The 21526-nt window shown below is 48.3% G+C and overlaps 1 protein-coding gene across 1 annotated transcript in view; it reads right to left on the reverse strand.

Annotated features, from left to right (window-relative positions):
• HCK (HCK proto-oncogene, Src family tyrosine kinase) overlaps positions 1 to 19532 on the reverse strand; it is a 48344-nt gene extending 28812 nt beyond the window's left edge. The window contains exons 1-3 of the mRNA XM_037734465.1: positions 19261 to 19532; positions 3227 to 3306; positions 1070 to 1282 (exon numbers count right to left, since the gene is read on the reverse strand). Coding sequence (XP_037590393.1) covers positions 1070 to 1282; positions 3227 to 3306 — 293 coding nt within the window. The 5' untranslated portion in view covers positions 19261 to 19532. The remainder of the gene's footprint in view (positions 1 to 1069; positions 1283 to 3226; positions 3307 to 19260) is intronic.
• Between the last annotated feature and the right edge of the window lie 1994 nt (positions 19533 to 21526).

Consider the following 21526-nt stretch of genomic DNA (forward strand, 5'->3'; position numbering starts at 1 on the left):
AAAAAAAAAAAAAAAAACATATTGTTTGAGCCATGTTAGGTGACCTCATCTTTGTCATTTAATATGAAAATGGGCCAGTGCAGTGGCTCATGCCTGTAATCCCAGCACTCTGGGAGGAGAAGGCTGGTGGATCGCCTGAGGTCGGGAGTTTGAGTCCAGCCTGGCCAACATGGTGAAACACTGTCTCTACTAAAAATACAAAAAAAAATTAGCCAGGCATGGTGGCACGTGCCTGTAGTCCCAGCTACTCAGGAGCCTGAGACAATAATTGCTTGAACCTGGGCAGCGGAGGGTGCAGTGAGCTGAGATGGCGCCACAGCACTCCAGCCTGGGCAACGGAGTGAGACTCCACCTCAAAAACAACAACCACAGACAACAAAACAATGAGGCCGCCCCCTTCTCTAACTGTTTTGTACAGAGCTGCTTCTCTGTACTGTTTGCTCTGAGCTGACGCTGCACTGAGTATTTCCCCAGCAGAGGTTATCCTCATCCCATTCTAGGGATTATTACCCCAAATTATAAAATGGCCTGCAGCCTCATCCATAAAATGGGTATAATGGAAACGGTTACCTGTGACAGGATTATTGTGAGGATTAGGGTGCCAGGAGCCATGAAGGCTCAGAACAGTGCCTGGTTCCTCGTCAGCTCTGTGTAAGCATAAAATAAGTTGGGAATGCTGCTCCTAGAAGGACTGCTTCTCTTTTTACAACTCTTGCTGTGGTTCGTGCTGCTGCTCTTGCTGCTATGCTCGTGCAGTTAGGGTTGGTACTGTTACTACGACAATTGTTACTTATTTTCGCAATGCTGCTGATACTACCACTACGTCCTCACTTCAGCTGCTGTTATTACTGCTGGTTACTCACGACTCTCAGCACTGCTTTTGCCTCCGCCCGGGCCCAAGGCCTCAGATGCTCATGCACACCTGTTTGGAGGAGCCCAGGCTGATGGGCCGAGCCCAGGCTGCAGGACAAGGAGAGGTGACTTCCTTGCTCCTATGCATCCTGGCGCTGCATCCGGAGAGTCTGAGCACTGTGGGTGGCCAGTCAGCTTCATTTCACCCCAAGCTCACCCTGCCCAGTCTTGGAAAGACAGGAGGCTGTTAGGGCAATGTTGGGGCAGCATCCGGCAGCCCCCAGGGAAACTGGGACCTCCCCTACTCACCGGCTTGATGGTAGAGGTGGGATCCGGCACGTACACAGGGCAGTGCGGGTTGGCGCTGGGTTCAGTTTTTGAGAATGTATTGTCTCCGGCCCGGAGGAACTTGGACTTCACGCACCCCATCCTGCAACAGACAGAAGGACAGAAGGGAGGTGAGCCCCGGTTACCCAGAGCCCCATGCAGGGAAGTTTCTGATGCTGGCGTTCTGTGTCCCCTGCCCCCAGGCTGGCTCCCACTGGCTGTCCCACTCTTAACTCCCCTGCCAGCTCCATGCACCCCCATCCTCCCCACATGGAGCCCACTCATCCTTGCCACCTCTGGGCTTCCCCATGTCCATGTGCCACAGCAGTGGCCCAGAGCTGACAAACTGTCATTGTCATGGGTACCAAGGACCAGCATGATGGGAGTTTATTCAGAGGATGGCATGAGGATAATAGAAATGTAACAGGTGGAGCTGTTGGGGGGCAGAGTGGGGAGCGGGTGGTGGGCACTGCCAGCTCTCAGGGCAGAAAGCCTCACCGATCCTCGGCTCCTCCACCCCACCAGCACCTCACTGACTGCTTTCCTGCACCCTAGCAACCACTCAGGTCCTCAACGGCAAAATGGGGACAATAATAAAATCTACGGTGGAGAAATACTCCAGCGCAGTGTCAGGCTCAGAGTAAACAGTACAGAAAAACTAGAGTATTGTCAGATGATAAATTGCCATTTTTATATTAAATGATAAGACGAGGTCACATAACATGGCTCAAACAATCTAGTTTAATAATAGTCAAGGCACTGTATTCCTGGTATCATTTTATAAATGGCTTATAACTCCCTCCCTCCCTCCCTCTCTTCCTGCCTTCCTTTTCTCCTTCCCCCTCCTCCCCTTCTTCCTCTTCCTCCCCTCCTCCTCCTCATTCCTCCTCCTCCTCTTCTTCTTCTTCCTCCTTCTCCTCCTCCGCCTCTCTTTCTCTCTGTCTCTCTCTGATTTATGTGATCATTCAGTCACCCATTTATACAGCCAACATTTACTGGGCATTTTCTAAACTGTGAACAAGAGAAGCAAGCTCATGCCCTCAGGAACTCAACTGCAGCTGAACGGGAGACACGGACAATAAACAGGTCAACGAACAAATAGCAGGACAAATTGAGTTAGTGAAACGTGTGAGGACAATCAGAGAGGGTGCTATGGGGAACGACAGGTCTGGCCCTCTTAGGCAGGGCGTTTGGGGAAGGCCTCTCGGAGGAGGGGATATTGAACCTCGGGTCTAAATGACACAAAGGAGCCAATCAGGGGACACTCTGAGGGAAGAGTGTTCCAGGCAGAGAGAACAGCAAACGCAAAGGCACATGCTTGGAGAGAACGTGGAGGCGCTGAAACAGGAGAGTGGCCGAAGCTCATGGGCACGGGGAGGGTGGTTGTGATGAGGTCACCACGTCTTGTAGGGCCAGTGAGGCCTTTGGATTTTATTCTAAGGATGACGGAAAGTTTCTGGCAGGAGAATGATGGGATTCAATTTGCACTTTAAATAATCCCACCGGCGGCTGAGTGAGGTGTGGACAGTAGGGAACAGGGGAGGGGACCCTGTGAGGAATCTGCTGCAATTGTTCAAGGATGAGGTGAGGGTGGCCTGGCCCAGGGGGTGGCCAGAGAGGAGGTAAGCATTGGACAGGTCTGGGGGACGTTTTGGAGGTAGAGCTTGCAGACTTTCCTGCTGTATTCAATTAATTAAAAGATGCTTTTAAAAAAATACATTTACTCTGAGTAGACTCAAAATGTAATTGTAAAAGTGGAAGAAATGTTTCTTTTCTCAAAATGTGCACACACATTTGCTGGGAAGGCAGGCTGCGACAGCCGCATAAGGAAGTGCGTGCTTTTCTCGTCTCTGCACAAATGCCGTTGTCTCCTGAAGCAGTTAGAACTGTTACACTTATCTTGTTAAAATAAACATGTGTTTGTGATTCAAGGAAAAAAAAAAACCAAATTCCTAGGCTTTGATGAGTTGCTTTTAAAAACGAAGACAGATTCCTTTTATTTACAAGGATTTGCCTGTCCTGGTAGGAATTGGGAAAGATTTACTACCTCAAGACTTGAGCAGTTTTCGTTTTGTGCTTTGGAAATAAAGGAACACAGTCAGACTCTTGGTGTGCTGGGTCGTTCATCTGAAAAATTATCACAATTAATCACCGATTTATAATGTACTTGCATGCACTTAAAACTGAAACCAGCATCTCTCTTTAATTTGCAATCAATGTGTATTACAGTTCTGGGAAATTAAACAGGCGTCTTGTGCGGCATGTATAACACACAACTGTATCACATTTTCTATGTTTTGGTCAGCATAAAGATGTTCTGAGAAGAGCAGTGCTGTGTGAGGTAGGGCAGCTCACTCCACCTCTCTGGGCACCCACTGATCTGCAGCCGGGAGTGTTTTGATTCTCAATCCACACACTAAGCAACTCATGTGCATCACTTACATTATCAATGTACACATTCAAGATGGCCACAGGGTCCTGGGGAGGGGTCTCGGAAGACCGTGTTCATTCACAGGCCAAGGCCGTCTCTGAGAAAGGATGGCGAGGGTTCTACCTCACAGGGTGGCGGTGAGCACTGAGCGAGTGAATGAGTGTGCAAGGCCCAGCATGCAGTAAGTGCTGCAGCCACGTTAACCACAAGCAGGTGTGGCACTGCACGGGGCATGAAGCAAGCCCAGTTTGCAATTCCTTTGGCCCACAAGCCTAGAGGTACTGCAATACTGGAGAGGCTCGCTCTTTTCAAAATAGGGAATTCCCATGAGTTCCATTTTTGCACAATAAAGTGTGATTTGCTTTCTCAGAGACAGTCTCGCTCTGTCACCCAGGCTGGAGTGCAGTGGTGCGATCATGGTTGACTGCAGTCTTGACCTCCCAGGCTCAAGTGATCCTCCCACCTCAGCCTTCTGAGTAGTTGGGATTACGGGCACAGACTACTATGCCTGGCTCATCTTTTGTTTGTTTGTTTGTTATTTATTTTTGAGACAGGGAGTCTTTCTCTGTCGCCAGGCTGGAGTGCAGTGGTGCTGTCTCAGCTCACCACAACCTCTGCCTCCTGGATTCAAGTGATTCTCCTGCCTCAGCCTCCCGAGTAGCTGGGATTACAGGTGCCCACCATTATGCCCAGCTAATTTTTGTATTTTTAGTAGAGACAGGGTTTTTACCATGTTGGCCAGGCTGGTCTAGTTCTCCTGACCTTGTGATCTGCCTGCTTCACCTCCCAAAGTGCTGGGATTACAGGCTTGAGCCACTGTGCCCGGCCTAATTTTTTTAAAATTTATTTTCTGTAGAGACAGGGGTCGGAGAAGGGGGCAGGGCTCACAATGTTGCTCAGGCTGGCCTCAAACTCCTGGCCCCAAGTGATCCTACTACTTGGCCTCCCAAAGTGCTAGGATTACAGATATGAGGCTCCATGCCCAGCTGAAAGTGTGATTTTTCTAAAAGTGATACACTGGCAGGAGTTAAATTTGTGTAAAATGTGATTATCCCCCCTAAACCAGAGAACCACATCTACTGCCTGGTATGAACTGGGCATTTGGAATGCCCGTTTTCATGGTCACTAGGCCCAGAAATGTCATGTGGGCCACAAATATAAGTTAAAGTTTTCTACAACCAGGTTTTTTAAAATTAAAATTTTATTTTATTTTTTGCTTTCTTAAAAAAATTTCATTTTTATTTTTATTTTCCTTTTAAATTTATTTTTGTTATTATTATTATTATTTTTGAGATGGAGTTTTGCTCTTGCTGCCCATGCTGGAGTGCAATGGTGCAATCTTGGCTCACCACAACCTCCATCTCCCAGGTTCAAGCGAGTCTCCTGCCTCAGCCTCCCAAGTAGCTGGGATTACAGGCATGCGCCACCACGCCCGGCTAATTTTTGTATTTTTACTAGAGATGGGGTTTCACCATGTTAGTCAGGCTGGTCTCGAACTCCTGACTTCAGATGATCTGCCCACCTTGGCCTCCCAAAGTGCTGGGATTACAGGTGTGAGCCACCATGCCTGGCTATTTTTTATTTAAAAAAATTTTTTTACAGTCAGGTTTTTAAAAGTAAAAAACAAGTGAATTAATTTTAAGATGTATTTATGTTACCCAATATATCAAAATTATTAACATATAATAAAAATAAAAATTATTGGCCGGGCACAGTGGCTCACGCCTATAATCCCAGCACTTTGGGAGGCCAAGGTCGGCAGATTGCCTGAAGTCAGGAGTTTGAGACCAGCCTGGCCAACGCGGTGAAACCCCACCTCTACTAAAAATACAAAAATTAGCTGGGCATGGTGGTGTGCACTTGTAATCCCAGCTACTCTGGGGGCTGAGGCAGGAGAATCGCTTAAACCCAGGAGGCAGAGGTTGCTGCGAGTTGAGATCGCGCCACTGTACTCCAGCCTGGGTGACAAGAGCAAAACTCTGTCTCGGAAAAAACAAAACAAAAACATTATTAATGAGATACTTTACATTTTTTTTTGCACTAAGCCTTCACATCTCAGCGTGCGTTTTACTTGTAGAGCACATCTCAGCTATGACTCCATCGGTGCTCAACAGCCGTCTGTGGTTCAGAGCTGCCGCATCCAAACATGCAGAGACAGAACGTTTCCATCACTGCAGTACTGGAAAGTCTGGTGCTCATGCCTGCGTTCCTTGGTGCTTAAGCCTGGTGCCTCCTGGCACACAGTAGGAGCGTCATGCACAGTGAGTGAATGACTGCATGCCTGGGGTGCCATGCTTTATGCAGTAGGAAGTAAAGCATCTGTCAGTACCATAAGACAGAGTATTTAAAAAAAAAAAAAAAAAAACAGAAAGTAAAAGCATCAGGACATGGTTCCTGCTCTATGACCCAGTGAGAAGGGTGATTGGACACCGAATTACATTCCAAAGCCACATACGAAGACACTATTAGGAGACACAGAAAGTAGAATGGTGGCTGCCAGGGGCTGGGGGAAGGGAGATGAGGAGTGAGTGTTCAATGGGTATAGAGTTTCAGATGAAATGAGTTATGGAGGCGGACGGTGGTGATGGTCGCACAGCATTATGAACGTATTGAATTCCACCGAAGTGTACACTTACAAATAATGGGGATGGTAAATTTGTTATGTGTATTTTGCCACAGTTTTAAGAATGAAAGAAAAAGAAGCTGCTAGGGAGTGGTAAAGATAGTAGGGACCATGCAAAGATTGCCTAAATACTTACTGGGTGAAAAACACAAACTGAAAATGTGTACAACATGGAACCACTCTTGTAAAATGAGTTTATGTGGCTATGTGTATGTTAGTGTGTTTGTATAAATAACAACCTCTTTATAATAATAATTGAGCAGCAAGATAATGAGTTGGGTTTTGAAGAAGAGGGAGGATCTGAATGGATAAAGATAAGATTGGGGGAAAGTCAAGAATATTCCAAAGAAGAACTGACTTCCAAAAGGGTTTGAGGGAGCTTATAATGTTAAACCATACACAGAGCACTGCAAGACTCAAAAAGGATTACTCTACACCATATAGAAGGGAAAGACTATTGAACCAGGAGCCCAAGGTCAGACTGCTACTGCCATTGAGTACTAGATTTATCTCTGAGCTTCCTAGTAGCCAAGATAAGAATGGAAACTTGTACAATGTCACCATAAGATCCCAGGAAGCACAGCAATTTGTCTGTTGACAGAAACAAATACTTTTTGAGTGCTAAATTCAAAAGAGGATTTGTTCTGTGGATCCTCATAAAAAGGTCACTGGGGCCGGGAGGGGTGGCTCATGCCTGTAATCCCAGCACTTTAGGAGGCCTAGGCAGGTGGATCAGTTGAGGTCAGGAGTTTGAGACCAGCCTGGCCAATATGGTAAAACCCTGACTCTACCAAAAACATAAGAAATTAGCCAGGTATGGTGGCACACGCCTGCAATCCCAGCTACTTGGCAGGCTGAGGCAGGAGAATCTTGGTTCACTGCAACCTCTGCCTCCCAGGTTGCTACTGCACTGCAGCCTGTGCGACGGAGTGAGACTGTCACAGAAAAAAAAAAAAAGGTCACTGGAAGGCACAATGGACAATTCCCCCCACTGTGATTTGTCAGCAGAATCTATAGTGTGTTGGCACGTGGTTCCCAAACAGATGGCACCGATATTATTCGGGTGGGTTTGGGAGCAGGGGATGGGGTGAAGGTGGGGAGAGAATGATGGGAGAGGTTTATTCAGCCCAGGGCCTCTCTGCAGAGGGCCTTATGACAAAGTGGCTTGAGTGAGTTTAGAAATGCAATACAGTGCTCAGAGTGTGGCTAGCATGAGAACCAGCAGGCTTAACCTCACACGGAAGCTGTAAGAAATGCAGAATCTCAGGCCCCACGTCCCAAATCAGAATGCGCATTTTAACAAGGTTCCCAGGTGATTCTTGTGAACATTGTAGCCCAGAAGGCTAGAGAACCTCTTTTGCTCTTGCCTCCTCAGATCTGTCCCTCTTCAGATAATAGCACCTGGATTTTCCTTTGGGGAACCAGCCTTCTCCCACTTAGTGCATGAGGTTTTGTAGGTCCCATCCCACCCTTGCCTTCAGGGATTGGCAACTTGACACAGGCCTGGCCTATCAGATAATCCGTATCCCCTGGCCCCCTGGCTACAGAGACTGGTTCAGCTATAGGCATATATGTCCTCCTCACTGAGGCAGTCTGCCCTGGTATTTTGCTAGAAAAATTAGGGGAAAAGCACTCTTTTTCTATAAGGGTTGATGGGATGTAAGAACCTGGAGTTCTTGGAAGCCATCTCAACATCATCAAGGTAAAAGCTGCTTTAGAGGGAAGCCACCAGAGAGGACAACAGAGCTGAGGAATGGAGATAAAGTAATTTCTGAAGATAAATTGAGCACCTGGATCCAGCTATGCCTGAAGCCCATACACCTCAGGATTTTTCCAGTGCATGAGCAAATAAATTCTCAATTTTGCCTAAGCCAATATGAGTTGGGTTTCTGCCATTTGAACTCAAAAAGTCTTCACTGATTCTTGCATATTCTTGGGTTACACTCTGGATTGAATGAACCAGTATCTGGGAGTGAGGACGTGGAATCTGTATTTCTAACAATTCTACAGAAAATTCATATATACGCTAAAATTTGAGATCCACCAATGTAGCAGAACTTGAGAGTCAGAATACTTGAGTTTGGATCGCAGTTCTGCCACTGACTGGGTATGTGACCTTGAGGAAGTCATTTGCCGTTTTTGAGAATTGTTTTTGTTTTTGTTTTTGTTTTTCCTGCTAAATAGGAGGCCTTGCTTCTCAGGCTTGGCCTGAGGTCCTATGTGACTAGGGATGTGAAGGATTTTGTAAAACTTCTGCATACGCCTTTCTCATCTAATGTACTTCAGAAGCAGGCTCTGAGAGCAGAAGTAGTTTGCCTGGTCACACACCCACTCAGAACCGCTGATCCCTGGTAAAGACACTTCCTCAGGCCACTGCCAATGCTGGGAACCCGAAACCTGCTCCTCAACCTCCTTAGCCTCTGCCGAGGGAAATGAGAGATGTCAGCTTGCTTGTGCCTGGCTGCTTCCCACAGTCACCATGCTGGCTGTGGAGGCCCCAGAGACTCAGCCTGTGCTCTCAGGGTCAAGCTCAAGGAGGAGAGGCCGGGGCCTGCCTGAGCATCCATGCGGTGGGCTGCAGATGGTTTTCTGGGAGCTTCTATGCTTACACATAAGCCTGCAAGGACTGGGGGTGTGAAGCCCTGGACTGTGGTCCCATCTCTGCCATAAGCTCATTATGTGGCCCCAGGCAAGTCTCAACTTGTCTCTGAGCCTCAGTTTCTCCAAATGTGAAATGAGATGTCGGGTGAGGAGTTCTCTGGAAGGGAAGCTGCAGTTCTTTCCTGCATAGATCCACTCGGCCTTCTAACAACAGTTCTCCAATTTTCCTTTGAAATTACTCCTCCGCTGGTCTCAGTTTGTAGATTGGGATAGAATTGACTCTAACCCCTGGCTGTAGAGGTAAGTCTGTGACCAAGTCTAGCCAATGAGAGTTGCAGTAATGGAAGCAAGAGATGGGTGGCTGGGTGCAGTGGCTCATGCCTGTAATCTCAGCACTTTGGGAGGCGGAGGCAGGTGGGTCACCTGAAGTCAGGAGTTTGAGACCAGCCTGGCCAACATGGGGAAACCCCGTCTCTATTAAATATACAAAAAATTAGCCAGGCATGGTGGCGGCCGTCTGAAACCTCAGCTACTTGGGAGGCTGAGGCAGAAGAATTGCTTAGACCTGGGAGGTGGAGGTTGCAGTGAGCTGAGATTGCACCATTGCATTCCAGCCTGGACAGCAGAGTGAGACTGTGTCTCAAAAAAAAAAGAGAAGCAGCACCAGAGATGGTCATGTGATTTCATTCTGGCCAATAAGAGCCAGCCCTTGCTTTCTGGCTGGAAAAAAAAGACCTGCAGCAGCAAGACAAAGCCAAGAAATAGGGAAATACAGACTCCCAGCCTTGGGTTAAGCCTTACGTGAGGCTGGTATCTCAGGGATTTTCCAGTAATCTCCTTCTTCCGCTTTAGCCGGTTTTGAGTTGGATTTCTTCTCCCTTAAACATCACAGAGTCTTGCCACGTGCAGAGGGAATTCTTATAAGGGATTGTGATTCACACTCAAGTGTAAATGGCTAACGGCAAAGACCTCCCTGATACCAGGTTTTGCTAGAAGAAAAGTTAAGATGGTACTAGATCCATTAGTGTAGGTGAGGACGGAAGGAATACGGACCTCATTAAGCTGATGGCGCCGAAGCCATGCCTTAAAAGAGCCTGGTTATAGTGGCTGGGTGCAGGGGCTCATGCCTGTAATCCCAGCACTTTGGGAGGCTAACGTGGGGGGATTTCTTTGAGCCCAGGACTTCAAGGCCAGTCCTGACAACATAGCGAGACCCTGTCTCTACCAAAAAAATATTATCCAGGCATGGTGGCAGTGCCTGTAGCCCCAGCTACTTGGGAGACTGAACTGGGAGGGTCATTTGAGCCTGGGAGGTTGGGGCTGCAGTGAATTGTAGTCATGCCATTGCACTCCAGCCTGGGCTACAGAGCCAGACTGCCTCAAAAAAAGGAGCTCCTGGAATCTAACAGGCCCTCCATACACATTTGTGGAATAGAATTATTACATTCTACTCTCTATGGGCCTCATCATACTTGGCTAAAGTCAACAGACCAAAATTATGAAGCCCTTTTTCAGAGAGGGAAATGGAAGCCCACGGAGGAGTGGGTCCCCCAGCTAGTCAGTGGCAGGTCGAATGAGCACCCAGCTCTCCTGCCTCTCATCATCCACTGAGGTCAGCCCCAGAGGCTGTGGGCGATGAAGAGGAAGGGGAGAATGAGGAACCCAAACAGAACTGTCAAGAAGGAAGACCGCTGGGGTTTAAGGTTGTTCAGTTACGGGAACTTTCCCTTCTCAGAACAGCTTAGCCATGGGGGTGGGGAAAAAGTCTTTCTCCAACAGAAACCAATTCCTAAGCAGTCTCTTGGGGGCGCAGAGCCCAGCAGCTCCCTCTCCTTGGGTTCCCTGGCTGTTTTCTGAATGAACTGTCCTTATCCCTGAGTGACTTTTGTCCCTAACAGACATTTAGGGGTCACTCCTGACTTCTCACCTCTTCCCTTTTCTGAGCGTCAGCTTCTTTTGCATAGAGCTCAAAACTTTGATTTTGCAAACAGGAAGAAACTTGGGAGATCAACGTCTTCACTGGACAGGTGGAGTAACAGCCCCAAGAGGCTGTGTGGGCCCTGGCTCACACGATGGCCAGCAACAGAGCAACACGCTGAAGGAGAGCTTGGTGCCTTTGGTCATTTGCCTGGCTCAGCCATAGGGATGGCTCTCAGATGCATGTGTTCTACTACATATTGAACTCATAGCATGTTCAATGTTACTCTTGGGTCACTTGGTCAATTTCAGAATTCTAGAGCAACTGTGAACCTCCTTGGAATGGTTTTATCTCTAAGGTAGGCAGGAGGCAGGGCAGTTTGGAAAATATAGGATGAGATTTGAAGTCAGATAGACCTGGGTTTGAATCCTCATTCTGCCTCTTACAAATAAGTGAGCCTTTTTGCTTGTTTGAGATGGAGTCTTGTGCTCTGTTGCTCAGGCTGGAGTGCAGTGGTGCGATCTCAGCTCACTGCAACCTCCGCCTCCCAGGTTCAAGTGACTGTCCTGCCTCAGCCTCCCGAGTAGCTGGCACTAAAGGTGTTGCCACCATGCCCGGCTAATTTTTGTATTTTTAGTAGAGATGGGGTGTCACCGTGTTAGCCAGGATGGTCTCGATCTCCTGACCTCGTAATCTGCACACCTCGGCCTGCCAAAGTGCTGGGATTACAGGCGTAAGCCTTTTGAAATGTAAGTCAGGTTGTATTCCTCTGCTGCTCAAAACCCCCCAGGGTTTCCACCTCACTTAGAGTAAAAGCCTAAGTCCCCTCCATGGTGGGTAAGACCTCCATGATCTGACCCCCTCCTCAGCCTCTCAGATCTGTCTCCTTCCAACCCTCCCTTAACCATTCCACTCCAGCCACACCACCCTCCTTGCTCTTCTTCAACTCACCAATTGTGCTTCCCCCCTCTGGGCCATTGCATGTTCTGTTTCGGGAATACTCTTCACCCAGAAAACCTCCATCACTTCCTTCAATCTCTCTAATGATTGGACCTTCTCAGAGCAAGACCTACTACATATTAAACTCATATCATGTCTAGCCTGGGAACAGGCTAGACAGTGATGAGAGTTGGAGACAGAGGATCCTGTCTTCACCAGGATGATGATGGGCGCCTGTAATTCCAGCTACTCAGGAGGCTGAGGCAGGAGACTTGCTTGAACCCAGGAGGCGGAGGTTGAACCACTGCACTCCCGCCTGGGCGACAGAGTGAGACCCTGTCTCAAAACAAACAAGCAAGCAAACAAACAGAAAACCCAATAGCTATAAATGTTTAAACTGAGAGGGGCGATGTGCGTTTTGCTGGCTTCTGCTGGGAGAGGAGGAGTCTTTCCTTGGCTGCCGCTGAGTGGAAGATCCCCCCCCAGACAGAACACAGTGGCCAGTTCACCATCAGGGCAACTTTTCACTCTAACCTGCTGCGATACTGAGGGGTCAGCTGCCCCCAAACCTGTCCTCCACAAATGGAATCCTCAAAGCCACAGTAAAATATGCTCTGGTCCTTTTACATTTTTTTTTTTATAACTGACAAAGCTCCAGGTCTCAGTTTCTTTTATTTTTTGAAGAGTATGTATTTTATTTTTAAAATGATCTTTTGTCACCTAATAAAACGTTAGTACATCCTTCTTTTTAAAAATTAAACCATTACAGTCCAGGCATGGTGGCTCACATCTGCAATACCAGCACTTTGGGGGGTCAAGGGAGGAGGATCATTTGATCCCAGGAATTTAAGACCAGCCTGGGCAACATGGCGAGATCCTATCCCCACAAGATTTTTTTTTAATTAGCTGGGTGTGGTGGCACATGCCTGTCGTCCCAGCTGCTGGCCTCTGCCTCTGCATTTACACACATGTATGTTGAAGCAGAGGCTGTCAGTGTCCTGCCTCTACCACTCTGCCCTTTACCATTTCCAACATTCTGGCTGGACTTCCAACTGCCGGCCCCTCCATCTCTTTGCCTGAGAGATTTCTCTGTGGCTACTGGTGCCTGCTCTGCCTGTGAGCTCGGCAAGTCAAAAGTGCTAGAGAGTTATCACATCTCCAGGAGTAGTTTTCAGGAGTGGGTGGACTAATACGCCAGTTCCCTCACCCCTGCAGCATGTTCTGCCCTGGCTCCCAGAGCTCCTCAGTGGGATTGAGTTCCCGGTGCCAGCAGTGGTAACTGGACGAGAAGACACGTTTACTGTCTGCCTTCTGTTCCCTGCCTCACTTCCTTACTCCCCTAGAAGGGTCTCTGGAATCAGCTCTCAAACAAACTATTTGCTTTTGAAGCCTTGCCTAGGTTTGCTTCTGGAGAAACTCAAACTAAGACATATATGCCATGATGAACTATGGAATGTGTGTGTGTGTGTGTGTGTGTGTGTGTGTGTGTGTGTTGCCATAAAAGGAACTGCGTGGCAGGAATCATGAGGTAGTATCCTTCTCAGTCCCATTTTTTGGATGTGGAAACTGAGGCTCAGAGAGGGAAGGGATTTGCCCACTGCATCACAACCTGTCTTTGGCAGAGCTGGCGCTCAGACTCGGTGTCGTCTACTGTGCTCTGTCTACTGTTCTTCATTTCTCTGGTAGAGATGAAGCTGGGACTGCTGTTCTCTTGGCTGCACTTATAACTCCTGGGCCAAAGGATTTCAGGGTGATGCCTGGAACTCAAGCAGGCAGCTCAAGGGAAGAGTCAGGAGTGGACGTCCCAGTGCAGTGGCATCCAGAGGATGCAGCATGCAGGACCACAGCCACGGGCTGAGACCAGGCACATTTTACACTCAGCAGGGGCTGCTTCTGCCTCATTACCCATGCCTCTGAAAGTACCTCCAAATTCCCGGTCCTGTAGGGGAGGAAATTGGAGAAATGGGATGGGGACCCACGTGTGCTGGGGGCTTGTTTAGAAAGGCAGAAGCTGATTGCTTGATGACTTGTGGTATATAAAAAGAAAACTAAACTGAAAAAATAAAAATTTAAGAAAGGAAGATAGCAGCTAGGAGACTGTGTCGCTAATGTGCTGTGTGACCTTGGAAAGGTCACCCTCTCTAGGCTTCACATTGCTTTTCTTTTCTTTTCTTTTTCTTTCTTTTCTTTTCTTTCTTTTTTCTTGAGATCGGATCTTGCTCTGTCACCCAGGCTGGTGACAGAGTGCAGTGGTACAATCTCAGCTTACTGCAACCTTCACCTCCTGGGCTCAGACAATCCTCCTACCTCAGCCTCCCAAGTAGCTGGGACCACAGGCGTGAGCCACCATGCCCAGCTAATTTTTGTATTTTTTGTAGAGATAGGGTTTTGCCATGTTACCCAGGCTGGTCTCGAACTCCTGAGCTCAGGTAATCCACTTGCCTCGGCCTCCCAAAGTGCTCGGATTACAGGCATGAGCCAGCGTGCCCAGCCCTTCATATTCCTTTTCTATAAAAAAGGAAGCCTTGACATGACCCGAAGGGTGGGGTATGAAAACTCAAATGACTCTAGGGACCTGGAGGGTTCTACCCATGAGGAAAGTGGGCCTGGCAAGGGCCATGTAAGCTGGGCAGCCCAGGTCCAGCACCCAGGGCAACCCACAGCTCCGCTGAGGTTGTCTGAGGAGCACTGGAGTCGCACGTTCTAGTCTCAGGGCTGCTAACTCTTCTAATTTTTTAGAAGACAGAAATCCAGATTATGTGAGCTCTCCTGAGTTTAAATGTTAGCAACTAATTAAAAATAATCACTGTGGGTAGGGGGGGAGGGCAGCTGAAATATCCCAGGCAAAGGAAGGAAGGGGTTGTCCAACATTCATTACATTTGTCCATTAAGTGTTTTTTGAGGCCCTACTATGTGCCAGGTGCCAGGTGTTAGAAGATACAGTGGTTTATAAGACAAACATGTTTGTGCTCTTATAGAATTTACTTTCTAGAAGTGTTTAAAGTCCAAGCCCTGGCTGGTCCTTAGAATATGTACATCTTTCTCCTTACCTTCTGGGGTAGGAGCCCCAAGAGGGCAGCCTGGCACGAGATTAAGATTCATGCTTTCTGTACCCATCAGAATGGTAATAATAATGAAACATACACAGAGTAGGCATTGGCAAGGATGTGAAGCCAATTGAAACCTGTCTATATTACTGGTGGGAATGTAAGATGGTGGAAAACAGAGTAGTAATTCCTCAAAAAGTTAAAGATAAAACTTTTATATAACCCAGTAATTCTACTTCTAGGTATATACCCAAGGGAATTGAAAACAGGTGCTCAGACAAATACATGTAGGCATATGCATGTTCATAGCTGTATTATTCGCAATAATCAAAATGAGGAAACAACCCAAATTTCCATCTGCAGATAAATGGGTAAATACATTGTGGAATATTCATACAATGGAATATTATTTGGCCACAAAAGGAATAAAGTACTAACATTTGCCAGCATGTGGATGAACCTTGGAAAACATTATGTTAAGTAAAAGAAGCCAGACATGGCCAGGCGCAGTGGCTCACACCTGTAATTCCAGCACTTTGGGAAGCCAAGGTGGTTGGATCACCAGAGGTCAGGAGTTTGAGACCAACCTGGCCAATGTGGCGAAACCCTGTCTCTACCAAAAATACAAAAATTAGCCGGGCGTGGTGGCGGGTGCCTGTAGTCCCAGCTACTTGTGAGGCTGAAGCAAGAGAATCTCTTGAACCGGGGAGGCGGGGGTTGCAGTGAGCCGAGATCGCGCCACTGCACTCCAGCCTGGGTGACAAAAACAAGACTCCTTCTCAAAAAAAAAAAAAATGAAAAGCCAGACACAAAAATTACATATTGTTTTATACGCTTCTATTTATATGAAATATCCTGAATAAATTAATCCATAGAGACAAAAAGCAGATTGGTGGCTGCCAGGGGCCAGGGAGATGGGTGAATGGGGATAATTGCTTAATGGGTGCAAAGTTTCCTCTTTCAGGGGTGATGGAAATGTTTAGGAGCTACTGAGAGCTAGTGGTTGTATGACACTGTGAATATACCAAATGCCACGGAATTGTTCACTTTAAAATCATGTTAATTTTATAAAGTTATGTGAATTTCACCTCAATTAAAATATTTCTACAAATTTCAAACTATATAAAAGATTGCTATGCTAGAAAGGTTAAACAAATTATAATACATGCAAACAGTGGAATATTATACAGCCACTAAAAATTTAAGGACATTCTAATAACCTGGAAAATGCTACAATGTAATACTAAGCAAATAAGTAGGATAAAAATAATCTATGTGCAGCATTATACAAATTACGTTAATTTAAAAGTGCATAGAAAAGACTACATAAAGATATATGAAAATATTGGTTATTGTTCCCTCAAAAGATTCATGCTTCCATTTTTTTGAACACCTACTAAGTGCCAGGGACAGTGAGTAAGGCAAATGAAGCTCCTTACAGCAGAGAACATGAGCCTGGAAGAAGGGCCACTAGTTTAGACACAGCTGGGAGGTCAGCAGAACAACATTCTTCTCTATTCTCTGCCCCAGAGTCCTGGGTGACCCTTTCAGGCTTCAGTACTCCTCTCACACAAAGGGGCGGGTGACAGGTGCCCTCCCTGGGGAGCCGTCCAGCCTTTTGATGTTTTCCTCAAACATTTGTACATAGGCCGAAGGCTGCACATCCAGGATACTCCTGGCAACATTGCTTGCTGTAGTGCACGCCTAGAAACAACCTGAGTTTTCATCCAGAGGAATGAGAATTAATGTAGAGTGGCCACCTGCTGGGATACTCCACAGCAGCTGGAAGGAATGAATTAGGCCTCTATTTTCTATTTCTCATCCTGGATAGATTTTGACAACTTAATGATAAGAAGGGAGCAATATGCTCCTCTGCTATCCTCTTAGAATTGCAGAAAGCTCTCATAGTTAGACAGCATTTTTTTTTTTTTTTTTTTTTTGAGATGGAGTTTTGCTCTTCTTGCTCAGGCTGGTGCTCAGGCTGGAGTGCAATGGCGCAATCTTGGCTCACTGCAACCTCTGCTTCCCAGGTCTAAGCGATTCTACTGCCTCAGCCTCCCAAGTAGCTGGGATTACAGGCATGAGCAACTGCATAGATAGAATTTTTAAAGTACACAAAACAGTCCTATGTGTTGTTTATATGTATACATACACATACCCACACAACTCTTTTTTTTTTTTTTTAAACAGAGTCTCACTCCGTCACCCAGCTGGGGTGCAATGGTGTGATCTCGGCTCACTGCAACCTTTGCCTCCCAGGTTCAAGCGATTCTCTTGCTTCAGCCTCCTGAGTGGCTGGGATTACAGGTGTGTGCCACCATGCCCAGCTAATTTTTGTATTTTTAGTAGAGGCAGGCTTTCATCGTGTTGCCCAGGTTGGTCTTGAACTCCTGACCTCGTGATCCACTGGCCTCAGCCTCCCAAAGTGCTGGGATTACAGGCATGAGCCACCGTGCTTGGCCTACACAATAAGGCACAACCTGGAAGGACTGTAACTCATGACAGCGTTACCCCTAGGGAGGGAGAGAAACAGGACTGAGAGCCATACGAGATGGGGAGATTTCAATTTTTTCTGTTACTTTTAATAAATTATTATTTTTTTTTGAGACAGAGTCTCCCTCTGTTGCCAGGCTGGAGTGCAGTGGCGGAATCTCGGCTCCCTGCAACCTCCAACTCCCTAGTTCAAGTGATAGCGATTCTCCTGCCTCAGCCTCCCGAGTAGCTGGGACTACAGGCACATGCCACCACGCCCAGCTAATTTTGGTATTTTTAGTAGAGATGGGGTTTCACCATGTTGGCCAGGATGGTCTCGATCTCCTGACCACGTGATCTGACTGCCTCAGCCTCCCAAAGTGCTGGTATTACAGGCATGAGCCACCGTGCCTGGCCAGTAAATTAATTTTTTAAAATCGGAAGCAAAGACAACACAATGCTATTATTTGTTAATCCTGGATGGTGGATTCCTGGGATATTTGATATATTATTATCTTCACTTTTCTGTATTTTAACCTGTCAAAATACCCTTTTTGACAGGACTATAAAGAGAAAACCACGGATAAGGTAACTGATATGTTTGGAGGCCTTTCTCTGTGCCAGGCATAGGCTACACCAGTGGTCCCTGGATCATCAGCATCGCCGGGGGAAGCAGGTTCTCTGTGTCCTGCACAGAGCTACTGAATCAGAAGCTCTAGGATTCAGCCCAGCAATCTGTGTTTTCACAAGCAGTCGGGGTGATGCTGATGTAGGCTAAAGTCTGAAAACGCTGGGCCATGTGTCTAGCTAGGGCAATGTTAACATACATTAAGCATGTGTACGGTCAGACAGCAATCTCAGTGCTTTCCTTCAGTACCTTTTATTTTTTTAAATAATCTCTCTCTGTTGCCCAGGGTGGAGTGCAATGGTGCAGTCTTGGCTCACTGCAACCTCTGCCTCCCAGGTTCAAGTGATTCATGCCTCAGCTTCCGGAGTAGTTGGGATTACAGGTGCCCGCCACCATGCCTGGCTAATTTTTGTACTTTTAGTAGAGGCGGGATTTTACCATGTTGGTCAGGCTGGTCTCAAACTCCTGACCCGAAGAGCTCCATCTGCCTCAGACTCCCAAAAGGCTGGGATTGCGGACATGGGTCACCTGGCCCGGGGTCTTCAGTACCCAATTAATCCTCTAAACAACCCTGTGAAGGAGGTGCTATTACTCTTCCCATCCTGCAGTTGTGAAAACGGAGGCAAAGAAAGGCCAAATCCTCTACCCCAGGCCCGACAGGCAGTTTGCTCCTAGAATCCCCCTCCCCTAACCACCAGCCTAGCTGTCTCTCGCACGCCCCACCTCTCGCATACTCCAGTTTCTTGCAGCCTTGTAAGAAAGACTTCATGGCCCCGTTTTACAGATGAGGAAACGAATTCGGAGGGGGAGAATGACTCGTCCAACAAGGAGGAAAGTGACAGCGCACGCATGCAGTGGTCTTTGGCCAGGAGGTTTGGGGGTTTGACCTGGGCCTGCCGTGGGAGGAGGGGCAGAGAGCCGACCAGCTGCAGCCGGCCTGGGTGTGGCTCGCACGTCACGCCTCCGCCCAGCTGCCCCCTTCCCCAAGCTGGCTGCCAACCCTGCGTGACCCGGCCCCCACCGAGAACCGTAAGGGCCTTCCCCTCCTAGGCCCTGTGAAACCCCATTCCTTCCTTCTTGTTTTTTTTTATTTTTTTAAAATATATATATATATATATTTCCCCGCAGAAGGGGAACCTGGACGACCCAGAGAAGTGGTGGATCAAGTCACTGCACCTGCCCGAGCGTCCCCTCCCCCGGGCATCCAGCAGTCCGCAGCAGTGCCGCCCCTCACCTGGGCACCCTCCACTCGCTGTCGACCCTTCACGCCACAGGCTACCCGCGGCTCCCCCGACGCTCCCGTCTCCCCTTGCTGCCCCCAGCCGCACCCACCTCCAGCCCTGCTCGGGACCCTAGGCTCCCTCCGCCGCCTGGGACCCCTCGAGGGTCGGGTGTCCCCGGTCCTCTGTGCGCGGCACTCACCTGGGCGCCCGCTCCCCGTCTCGCGGGCAGCCCGGATCCTCGCAGCTCGAGCGCCCCCCCAGCTCGGCAGCCCCCGGGGTTCCTGGGTGTCAGTGCCCGGAAACTGACTTTCTAGAACTAGAGGTGGGGGCGGCGCTCCGAGGGGCTTTGGTGCCGCCGGCTTTTCTCGCTCTGCACCGTCTGGGTTCCCTCCCACTCGCCTCTAAGCCTCTGATGTGCTCCCGGGCTAGGACCGGGGACGCGGTGGCGCCCGCAGGCCATCTAGGCGCCTTGGCCGCGCCCTGAGCTATGCTAACCCCGCCCCGAGTGTCCTAACGCCGCCCCGAAGACTCAGACGCCAACCCAGGATCCTAACCCTCTCCTCGAGGGTCATAACCTCCGCCTCCTGCAAGCAGGAACCCAAACCTGCCACCAAGGAAAAATTAAATTAAATCAAATTAAATTAACACCAACCATCGGAGGCTTCTAATGCGTCCACCAAGGATGCTAACCCCGCCCCTCCGCTCCACTCTCCCTAACACCTCCCGCAAGGCAGGTAATCCCACTGCCCAGCGTCCTACCTCGGTCTCCAATGGATCCCAAATCCCGCCCCCAGGGATTCGAATCCTCCAGTCTAAAAACCCCAACACCTGCTCGCATGCTCCCAAGATCCTAACCCCGCTCGCCAAAGGATTTTTAACTTGCCTCCAAAGATTCTAATCCGCCCAGCGGAAGTATTCGAACTCTCTCTTCAATGGATTCTAACCATGCCTTAAAGATTGAGAACACTAACTCCAGGGCTCCTGCTCCTGCGCGATCCCAACCTCCCTCCGCCTGAGATTTTGAATCCCCAGGGTCTATCCTGCCGATCCGAAGATTCCAACCCTGCCGTCCAGATCCTACCAAAGGATTCCTGCCACAGTCTTCAAAAATTCCAACCCCACCCTGGAAAGGTCTTACCCTACCCCGGAAATAATCATGATCCCTTTCTCCCACCACCCAACCCCTCCCTTCTGGCCCGGCCCTCCCCAACGCCGCTGCTCGAGCCTTCCAGGCCCGTCTGTGGTCAGCGGTTTCCCTTCCTCAGGCCTGCTTCATTCAGATTCCATGCAAAGTTCCTTTCTTGAAGGAACCACCCTGGCCATGCAAAGTTCCTCGACCGAAGGAACCACCCTGGCTTCTGGGCAGCTCAGAGGACTCCCAAGCTGGGGGAGGTGGTCGGGGGAAGTGAGGAGTCGGGCTGGAGGGTGACTGGGACCCTAAATGGATGAAATTGTGCCCAGCTCCAAGCAATGGCAGAACGCACCCTCTCCTGGAAAAGATAGGGGCTATCACCCTAAATTCTGTGTAACGCACCTCCAAAACATACAGGAATCCTACTGCGTCTCTCTATTCCAGTTGCTACCAGCTGACTGGGGCCACCGTCATTTCTACATTCGTTCATTCATTCTTTCATTCATAATTCATTCAGCAATGTTGTGCTGGGGGCTGGGGAATGCAGGGCTTCTTAAACTTGGCACTGTTGACATTTGGGCCACGGGGCCTGTCCTGTGAATGATAGGATGTTTAACAGCATTCCTGGACTCCACCCGCTAGTTGCCTATAGCATCCTCCTCCCTAATTATGACAACAAAATGTCTCCAGACATTTGTAAACTGTCCCCTGGTGGGGAAGCGGGGAAGAACCATAAATGAGAAAGACAACCATCTTACTCTTATGCTTTTGGTATACATGCCTGTATGGGTCTTTTCCCCTCCTCTTTAGCCTGCAGTGCTCAGTATTTTAAAGGGGTCTCCCATCCAAGTACTAACCAGGCCTGATCCTGCTTAGCTTCTAAGATCAGACAGGATGAGATGTGTTCAGTGTGGTATGGCATAGATAACTTTAAAAAAATAGAGATGGGGTCTTGCTATATTGCCCAGGCTAGTCTTGAACTCCAAGGCTGAAGTGAACCTACCGCCTTGGCCTCCCAAAGTGTGCTGGGATTACAGGTGCAAGCCATTGCACCCAGCCTGTATGTGCTTTCTATAAAAACAGATAATGTTTTGAATGTATGTTTAATGTTATTCATTTTTGTACATTCCCTCCTGCCACCCCATCACTGTTGTTAATATCCAGCCATGTTGCCAAAGGTAGCAGCCAAACGTGTAGTCACTGTTTACATCCTTCACATTTTCTTTATCCATTCTCCTAGTCGCGGACACCTAGATCGCACACGATTTCCCACTACTGTAAATAGCGCCACAGTGGACATCCTCAAACACGTCCCTGATGGTCCTACATTAGA

Source organism: Cebus imitator, unplaced genomic scaffold (genome assembly GCF_001604975.1).
Source record: "Cebus imitator isolate Cc_AM_T3 unplaced genomic scaffold, Cebus_imitator-1.0 Scaffold18, whole genome shotgun sequence".
In the NCBI taxonomy this organism is placed as follows: Eukaryota; Metazoa; Chordata; class Mammalia; order Primates; family Cebidae; genus Cebus; species Cebus imitator.